At 50.7% G+C, this 9,638-nt stretch overlaps 1 protein-coding gene across 1 annotated transcript in view; it reads right to left on the bottom strand.

Moving 5' to 3' along the window:
• Positions 1-9,638, bottom strand: part of Prkce (protein kinase C epsilon) — a 530,068-nt gene that overhangs the window by 21,747 nt on the left and 498,683 nt on the right. Inside the window, exon 14 of the mRNA XM_026783064.1 lies at positions 4,590-4,736. Coding sequence (XP_026638865.1) covers positions 4,590-4,736 — 147 coding nt within the window. The remainder of the gene's footprint in view (positions 1-4,589; positions 4,737-9,638) is intronic.

Here is a 9,638-nt window from a genome sequence, read left to right as displayed (position 1 = left end):
AGTGAGACAGTGTTCACACTTGGCTGTCACCTCTAGTCTAAGGAGTTTGCTGGCTTTTGTTGATTTGACTGCACGTCCATAGAGCTTTTTGGTTTGGTGTTGATGGCATATCATTTATATAAAATCAGTGTATGGGTGCACAGAGCTGGGCCGGGAGGAACACACAGGGAACATGAGGGAGGAGGGCATAGCAGTCGAGACGACACACGAGAAGAGACTTTCCATGCTGAAGCAGAAGCCACTGAGTGGGGGCCCACACAAAGGGGTGACAGCCTGCAGGCTGGAAACCCCCATTGCACTCCTAACCTCTGGGGAACCAGAGCAAGGGTTACACAGTGAGGCTGAGACGCCAGAGGCACAGGATTCTCAGCTTAGCAAACACGTCAGGAAGGCAGAGAGCCCGCAGGGACAGCAGCCAGGGGAGGTATGCGATGGAAACTGACCAGAGGCCAAATTCCAGCCTCCAATCTGAACAATCTCTTTGGTGATACCTTCAGAGGCGGGAGGCTTCCTGTGGAGGGGATGGGATGGGAGTCAGGTCGGAAGCTGCTCTGATGTCGCCCTCAGCCCCTGTGGGTGTGAGCAGGACCCAGTCTCCAGGTGAACCCGCCATGGCAGAAACGGTTTTGCCTGGTGTGATGGGTTGGTGGAGACTTAAGAGCTCTAGAGACACAAGATACTACATCGTGGCTATTCTCAAATGCTAGACTGGATGCTAGGACCACTCCTGGACCCAACAAAACCAATTCCCCCTGAATCCACCAGGCAGGTCACCTGCCAGGTGACTCAGCTCTGGTAGCCAGTAAGGGAACTGAGGTAGTGGCTGCTGAGTAGGTTTCTGGGGAGTGGTGGCTTTCTGGTATGAGGCCAACAGGGCAGAGCTGGAGAATAAGTGGAGTTAGTTCCAAAGAGAAGAAAGCCAGGCTTTCTCGTGCCCTCCAGCACCTGAGCACACTTCCCTAAAGGTGTCTGTGTTAATGGGTGTGGGGGGATGTTGGGAGGTGGGGGTGTCTTTTCTGAACCTGCCTTATTTACTGGTTTAAACTTGTGCCCAATTTCTCTTTGTGCTAGTGACACCTCCAAGGCTAGTGCTGTCTGCTCAGAGAGCTTATCTCTTTCCTCACACGGTATCAATCCCTTCATGTGCCATCTGTCTGTAAGACAAGATCCAAACACTTCACAGTGTCTTGGCGTATAGTCCCATGTCCTCATTGCTTTTTCTTGGTGTTGAACTATCTTTCCTTCCTTGAGCTTCCCAGCTCTCCTTGACATGTCCTCCATATATAAGATACCTGAGGCCAAAGAAAGCCAGTCTCGCAAGGAACCTCTGCCCCGCGAGCAGGAGGGCTCCGTGGCAGCGTGCTGCAGGATCTCCCTCCCCAGGGACTTGTGTATGACTGCTTTTGCCTAAGGCCGTGGCGGCTAATGGAGCACAGAGCTGGCCTGCCTCCCTGCTACCGCCTGGGCTAGGCAGACATCTCTGTGCTCGTTGGCTACACGAGGATGGTGGCTCATAAAAACCCACTGAGTTTCCACACTGGGCCTGCGAGGTTCTCCCAGGTGATATACATGGAATGGTTTTGGTTTGATTCAGCATCTTCTGCTAGACTTGCACCCACAGGTAGCGCAGAGGGACTCTTCTACATTGCAGGGATGTTGGGGACAGGGTCAGGACACCTTCCTGATAATTGCTTTCTCTTTTTCTTTTTCTTTCTCCCTCCTCCTCCTCCTTTTTTCTTTTCACTCGCAGATTTGATATTTATAACAGAGACCTCAGATCCCAAGGACAGAAATGTGATCAAATATTTAAATACCTCGATGTAGTCTCCGAAGACCTGAGACAGGCAGCTCTGACCATGCCACAGGACTCGGCCAAAGTATGGCCAGAAACACCTCTCACACGATCTGATTATTTCCTCCCCACTTTCTTTATCCCTGATGCCCTAATTTCCTCATCTCAGCTAAAACAAAACAGCGCATTGAACCCTTCTTCCTTAGCCCCCCAGCAGGGTAGTTTGGGGCACAGTGGGGAAACATATACAAGACAGTTTTTCCATGGAAACAGTGAAGATAGTTTTAGGAAAGTAAGATGGATGTTGGACCTACATGGCCCAGTCCTTTCTTTCTTTTGGTCATACTCTCGCAGGGAAAGAAAGCCACCAGAAGCTCATGTGGGTCCCCCAGCAAAGGAATTGAGCAGGGACCTGTTTACACTCCCAGGGGGAGGCTTCCCAGAGGCTAAAGTCAGGGCAGTCCTTGTCACCTGTGGACTGGGGTCCAGGGGAGTATGGAAGCCCACCTGATCCCAGACCCAGAGAAGTACTTCCTCTTCTGGTTTCTGAAAACCCCTTGCCTATGGGAACATCTTCACACCTGCCTAGGGATAACCTGAAGGGGTTTCCACCTGCCGGAGCCCTGCCGAGACCTACTCACGGGTGGAGGGGGACACGTGGTAGCCTCTCCCATTTGCTCCCCACTCTTTCCCTGTTTCTTCAGTGTCTGGGTTCTGTCCCAGACCCCAGGCCCACAGTGATCTCACACCATTCTTCACAGCCCCTGTCACTCTGCTCTCACTCTGGAACCAAGGTGTGGTTCCTCTCCAAATGTCTTGTGATACGACCCATAGAAGCCGAGCAAGGACGAGACTACTAAGAGACCACATCCAGTCTAAAGATTGGAAACTCAGTGAGGATATCCTGGATTGATGGGGCTTTAAGAGCTGCCTTAGGAACTTAAGTTTCTCACCATTAATTAAATTCCAGAGCCTGCCTTGGATTGGAGTAGAAATTCCTAGGAAAGGCCTGTGGTCACTTCTTTTTACCCGGTCATCTGTTAGACCCCAGGGAGAGCCTAGTCCCAGCGACTCCATTCATTAAAAAACATCCTTTGTAAACTGAGGCTCAAGCTCGCTCTCACTTCTTTCCTGCTAGGAGTTTCTCTACAGCACTAACTTCCTGGCCTTTGCTCCCCTCCATAGCCCTAGGGGGGCTTCCTTGGGCCTCTTCACCACACACTCTCTTGAGAGGCCGTGCCTATTTCTCATCCAGTCTTTCTGGCTCTGACTGGTCCTCCCTGCGTCTGGCTGAAAGTGCCTTGCTGATATAGAGTCTCAACATAAGTTCAAGCCAATCTATGGATGGCAATGACATCTGACTGGCCCTGGGTCTTGTCTGGATTCTTGTTAGTTGGGGCTGCATGGTTATAATTCTGCTTCTCATTTCTCTAGGGATTAAGTCAGATTCCACGGAAATTATAATTCGCCTCTTGGGCTTGATCCTGCAGTTTCTCTCAACCTCTGGTGACCTGCTTCATATATTCTGTCGGGTATCCAGTTACTCTTCCCCTTTGAGGCTACTTTAGTGGCCCCAGGCTGAGCCATCAGATAGGCTTGACACATGCAGTGAGCTCTGTCAGCCCTACAGCCAGAACCTCAAACCTTCCTTAGGTACAAAATCCACTGTATGAACTTGGCACGGGGTGGAGTGGGGGTGGAGGGGCAAGCTGTGGTAAGATGGGCCAAAGTGGAGGGCAGGTTCGCAGAGAGAAACAGACCTCAAGCCTGGCCTGTTCCAAGCTGTGTGTCTCTCAAGAAGCACACAGACTAAAGTGAAAGCAAATAGGAATGCCAGCAAGCCTTAGCCTTCGTCACATCAACCTGTCACTTTTGGCTTTGTCTATGGTCTGGAGCATACTCATCACCTGGCAATCACCTTCCAGAATATTCCTCTCTGGGGGTCCAAGGGACACTTGGGGTTTTTTCTACCCTTGCAGGTGGGGGAGGAAGGTCTCCTCGGACAGGACATGGTGACCCATGGTTGGTTGGTGATCTCAGGTCTCCTGCCAGCCTCACAGGTCTGGGATCCTGTCTAAGAGACTCTTCCCTTTGGTTCCCAGGTGTCTGAAGATGGCTGCCCGGATTCTCAGCCTGAAGAGCTCACTACCTCCTGAAATACAGGAATTGAGATACCTCTCTCTCGGGATTACACTGCCTGCTCTTTGAACACTGCCATAGTAGGTCAGGTCGCAGGCCATGGCCTTGGTTCCCCAGCCAAGCCTTGAGTGTAGTACTCTGTCCAGCTTTCCGAGTGTCTCGTCCCTTTGATCTCCAGCCTTCACCTGTGCTTGGCACTGCACATGGAGGTCAGCCCATGCTGTGCCCGGAGCAGGCAGAGGGCAGGAACACATGAGAGACAGGACTATGATGGACCCAGAACGCAGGACTTGGGGTCAGTCTTTCTTGCAATAGCCACTGAATCTCACTTCACTCTCTGTCATACAAGGACCACGACAAACACTTAGGTCACGCTTTCCTCTACATGGCTGCTTTCAAAGCCCAAACCCCAAACCCCATTTCTCTCTCAGGAAACATCATCATCTCTGTGTCACGTGGAGAACTAGGATCACTATGGCTGCCAGAATAAACAAACACAGCGCGGCGCTAAGAGCACGGAGCGGCAGGTGTCATTGTTGACAGTCAACGTCTAAGGCCTCAGACTCTCCTAGGGGAGACCCCTCCCTGGGCTTGCAGCCACACCCCAGGTACAAAAGTGCCAGCTGACCGTGGAGGGCAAGGGCTGAGACCCACTTACAATTCTCGGCTTGAAGGGGGGCTTGATTTTCTTCTGCTCCAGCAGCACCCAGTCAATCTCCTTGAAGAAGGGCTGCTGTTTAATGGCCTCTTCCCCGTTCTGTGCCGCCACACAGCCCAGGCGCTTGTGAGGGTTCTTGGTCATGAACTGCGGGAGGAAGGCACGAGAGAATTACTGACGGAGGCTCCCAGGCATGGGTCATGAGGGAATATCTTCCATGTTGCTTCCCATATCTGCACAGACACACTAGGGGCCTCACTCCCGCTGTGTTCTGCCCGTGAATATGATGTAGCATGTGCCAGATAGTATCCTAAACCCCCGGACAGATAGGCACTCATCTCCGCATGAGGTACGATTGCTAGCTCTACTTTATCAGGGAGGAACTTAAGGCACAGAGAGGTTAGTAAACTGGGCTAAAGATACACAGCTGGCGAGGTGCCAAGTTGCTATTAGGACCTAACTCCTGTTCTCTCATTGCATCCCGACGTTCAAGTCTTTTCAGCAGAGACTGAGATCTGATATACAGAAGTAAGGAAAGGTAACGAGCATATAAATATATACAAATATATGCAAATGATAATGTACCTCCCATCTCTTTCCTTTCCCAACCCCCTCTCGTTTCTTTAGCTAGTTTGAATTTCCAATTGCCACACAAAAAATCCCATGTAGGGTCCAGCAAGATGGACCAGTGGATAAAGACACTTGCTTTTACCAAATCTGACAGTCTGTGTTGGATCACGGGGTCACGTGTGATGCCGGGAGAGAAGCAAGGCCTGCTAATTGTTCTCTGACCTCCACGTGTATGGCATGGCGCACGGGTGTATGGGTATGGTTTTGGTGCCTATCAAAAATATTTTTCTTTCTTTCTTTTTTTTTTTTTTGGTGTACACTGGTTTTCAGCTATTTGGCTGAAGTTATGTTTATTCCCAGGACTGACTGCTTTGGTAGACATGAGCTCATCATGCAGAACATGGAAGTTTGTCACTGTGACTTACTTATGAGCACTAAAAGTAATAACTTTTCTCTAACTCACACGGACATGTTTTAAAATTCCGTGTGTATGTGTGTGTATGTGCGTGTGTGTGTGCGTGTGTATGCGTGTATGTACATGTGATGTGTGTGTGCGTGCGTGTATGTGTGTGCACACATAAATGTGTGTGTATGTGCGTATGTATGTGCGTGTGTGCATGTGTGTATGATGTGTTTTTCCTGCATGTGTTGGAGATCACGGGCAACATTTTATAGGGCAAAGGTCAGTGGGAAAAGAACCCGAGAGGGCAAACTGTGGTGGAATTGCAAGGCTCAGCAACAAGTAAGGGCTTCTTAAGCAGGAAAGGGTTAAGGTTAGAGGTCAGGGTCCCACCATATTCGCCTGGTGTTGTCGAACCCAAACCACATGGGCATGCGCTTTCTCAGACAGGAAGCCACAGAGAAGATGGGGATCAGTGCTTAGAAGCCTCAAATTTGTAGATGACCCATGATCTTCATCTCTGGACTAGATCTTCCTCTACACACTCTTGTTTGGTACTTGGCAACGTCTCAGTTTGCGTCCTGCCTACTCTTCAGGGTCTCCATGCAGTGTTTGCATATTCTCTAAGAAGCAATCAAGATGCCGAGTCCTCTGCAGCTGGCTTGAGCACCACATTTCTTGTCAATCTAAATTATAAGCTTGTCTAAAGGTCACTCCCCCTTGATGAGCTGCCTCCTACAGGGTGCCCGGTAGGTACACTATAAAGACTGAACAGGATGCTGAGGGCTCAGTCTTGTGGGATGGAGCCGAGTATGAGCAGCAGTAAGATGGCTGCTTACTGTTGAGTGGGTTGTTCTCTGCTTTACAATACAAATGGCCTTCTCTAGATCCTGAACCACCTCCACATGGGTAACACCCTTCAGAGACATATCTCTAAGGGCAGAGTCTTAGAAAACAGGGGCTAGAAACATTGAGTGACAACCTAAAGGAACGGGATGGGGGTTCCAAAGAACAGAGGACTCCTCCCTTCCGTAGCCCTTCCGGCCCCCCCCTCTTCTAGCAGAGGAAAGAGAAGCCTCAGGATGAAGTGAGGGGTAACACCTGGGCCAGAGTGCTCCTCTCAGACCTTAGCAGTTAACACAGCATGATCTCTAACTCCCGAGTCTCTGCAGGTCAACAGTTTCCTTTTTTGCCCCAAAATTCATTTTTTTTTAATTTTAAAATTATGTGTAGGTATACATGTGTGGGGGTGTTTGGATTGGAATGGAGGGCAGAGTTCAGAAGACATCAGTCTCGGGAAGCTAAAATTACAGGTGAATGTCAACTGCTCAGCATGGGTGCCTACAATCAAACTCGGGTCCTCTGTAACAGAAGCCCGTGCTCTTAACCACCAGGCCACCGCTCCAGCCCCAGGTGTTGACAGTTTTCCTACTCAGTGCTACTGACATCCTTTGCTGTGGGGCTGGCCTGGGAACTGGAGGCTGTTCAGCAACATCTCTGATACACTTCAGTATATCTTTACACCCAGCCCCACCAACTGTGTCAACTCCAATATCTCCAAACATTGCTGCATGTGTCTACAGGGAGGATGTCAAAACCATGGTGCTGACTGGGCCGTCTGAAGAGAAGGAGGGATGGAGAGAGGGAGGGAGGGAGGGAGGGAGAGAGAGAGCGAGAGAAAGAGAAAGGAAGAGAGGGAAGAAGGGAGATGGGGGAGGAAGAGAGGGAGGCCACACGCTTATCTGCTGTGTGGGTCAAGGACCCTGAGAAGGGGGCGGAGATGGTGTCTGCCAGGCACAGTCCTGCTCTGCTCTCTCCAGTGTGGAGATCAGCTGCCTGGGGCCAGGTGGGGATCTCAGAACTACAGCGGAAGGCTCATCACTCCAGGATGCTCTTTGGTGGGGGGAAACCCATGAGACAGCTGCCCAAGGGGCTTTTCTAAGTGTAGAGATAGGCAGACACAACATCCAGTAGAAGTGAGAGCCCCTTCTTTGAGGATGAGATAGATGTAGGGCCTCCTGAGCTCTGTTTCAACAAAGGAAGGTAAAGGAGTGAGAATCTGACTCTGTATCTTCTTGGTATACACCTAGGGAACTTCTGGAAGGTTGTATAAAACTCCACAGCTGAGTCATCCCCTACAGAGCATAGGGGACAGGCGGATGGACATGGGGACAAAACAAAGCCCTGGTAGCATCCCATGTTGTGCTTTTGGCATTTAAAGGACTCATGTGAGAACACAAGGCTGGGGAGGGCCCAGAGATGGGGCAGGGCCCAGAGATGGGGCAGAGCCCAGGACTTTATTCTACTCGGGGATCAGTGAGAAACTCCAGCAAGGAAACAACAAGGGCATGGATCAAAGGGTGGTACCCAAGAGTGACCCATATGAGCTCGGCTTTGACCTGCACACCCTTCTTAGGGAAGGAGTTCAAAGCAGAGACTTGGCTGGCTCCTAGCTGCCTCTCGGAAAGGCTGGCTGGTCTGCTGAAGGAAGCTCTCACCGCTGCAGGCCTGTGCTTGGCTGGAGGTAGGGAGTGGACACACTCCAGACAGGTGTGGCTCTCAAGCAACCTCCAAGTCACCTGTCACATCACGGTCTTGTATACCGAAGGCATTTCACCTTGTCAACTGGGGCAAAGGGAACAACACAGAGAGCAGCCATCTTCCATGTGGCAATGGACGCTGTGTGTGGCGCCTAGGATGTGCCCGCCATTGTCTGCAGCTCCCAGGATCTGTGAGGGAAACTGATAAAACCTCTGCCCTGTCCTGTGAGAGGGCTTCCATCCTCATGGCAGCAAACAGACTGCAAATGGATAATTTTGTAGCCAGGCATGGTGGCGCACACCTTTAATCCCAGCACTTGGGAGGCAGAGGCAGGTGGATCTCAGTGTACAGAGTGCCAGGACAGGCTCCAAAGCTACACAGAGAAACCCTGACACAAATACATTTTTAAAAAAAGTTGTATTTTTAAATTAACTACTTTACTTCCGGGGTGGTGAGTGCAGGCCCATGAACGCTGCCATGGGCACATGGAGATCAGAGATCAACTCCCAGGAGGGAGTCTCTTCTTTCCTGACGAAGCAGGATCTCTCCTTTGTGCCAGGCTGCGTAGCCTGTGAGCTCCTGGCTGTTTGCAGCCTCCTCTCACTGTGGCAATGTTAGAAGTGTAGGTGACCCCACTGCATGGGGCTCTTTACATGGCTTCTGTGGACTGAACTTGGAAAGCAAGTGCTTTTGCCTGCTAAGCCATCGCACTGATGGGGTTCGCTGTTTTTGAGACAAGGTCTCAGGTAGCCCAGGTTGGCCTGTAAGTCACCACGCAGCTGAAGAATAGCCTTGAACTCTTTCCTTCTCTGCCCTCAACTTCCCCAGCGCAGGTGTGACAAGCCTGTGCTGCTTTGACTAAATTATGCATGGCTGGGGATAGAACTCGGAACGTCATGCGTCGTGCGTCATGCGTGCTAGGCGAGCACTTGACAGCTGAGCCACAATCCCAGTCCTCCACAGTCTGCAGGAAGGCAAAATGTGTTATGGGGATGAATGAAGGAGTTTCCATTTTGAAAGTCCTGAGGGTGAGGTAGAGCAAGCCTCCTACACAGCAGGGCACTTGTCCAGGGAGAGGCAGAGGCAGCAAGGGGGACAGAAAAGAGGGTGACACGGGCCACCAAGAAATAACAAAAAGCACTTTAACAGAGGGGTTCAGATAAGCTGCCAGTCTTCAAACATTGGGGCCACGGAAGGAGTGAGGCAGGGGAAGGTGTGTGATTCCAGACTCCTGCAAAATGCGTGCACATCAAAAAATGTTATGACTTTTATTAGTTATGACAGTTGCTGCAAATTCCCTGTCATACAGCCAGCCAGCATTCTTCATAAAATATATAGACTATTATATATAGTGAAGATTGTGAGTGCAGAGCCCTTGAACAGGGCTGGTTCTATGGATGTGGCTGTTCAACTACTGAACTCTCGGCTGTTCTGAAAGGGAAGGGAAGGTAGGACTAGAAGATGAGGCTCCTGGGCTGTCCCGGGACTCTGACTTGGTCCAGCACTGTGATCTTGGGCAAACTGATTGGTAAGCGCGC

The sequence above is a fragment of the Microtus ochrogaster genome, chromosome 16 (assembly GCF_000317375.1).
Source record: "Microtus ochrogaster isolate Prairie Vole_2 chromosome 16, MicOch1.0, whole genome shotgun sequence".
Lineage (NCBI taxonomy): Eukaryota > Metazoa > Chordata > Mammalia > Rodentia > Cricetidae > Microtus > Microtus ochrogaster.
Note: the sequence above shows the minus strand (reverse complement) of the source record. Positions and strands in the feature narration are given on the sequence as shown.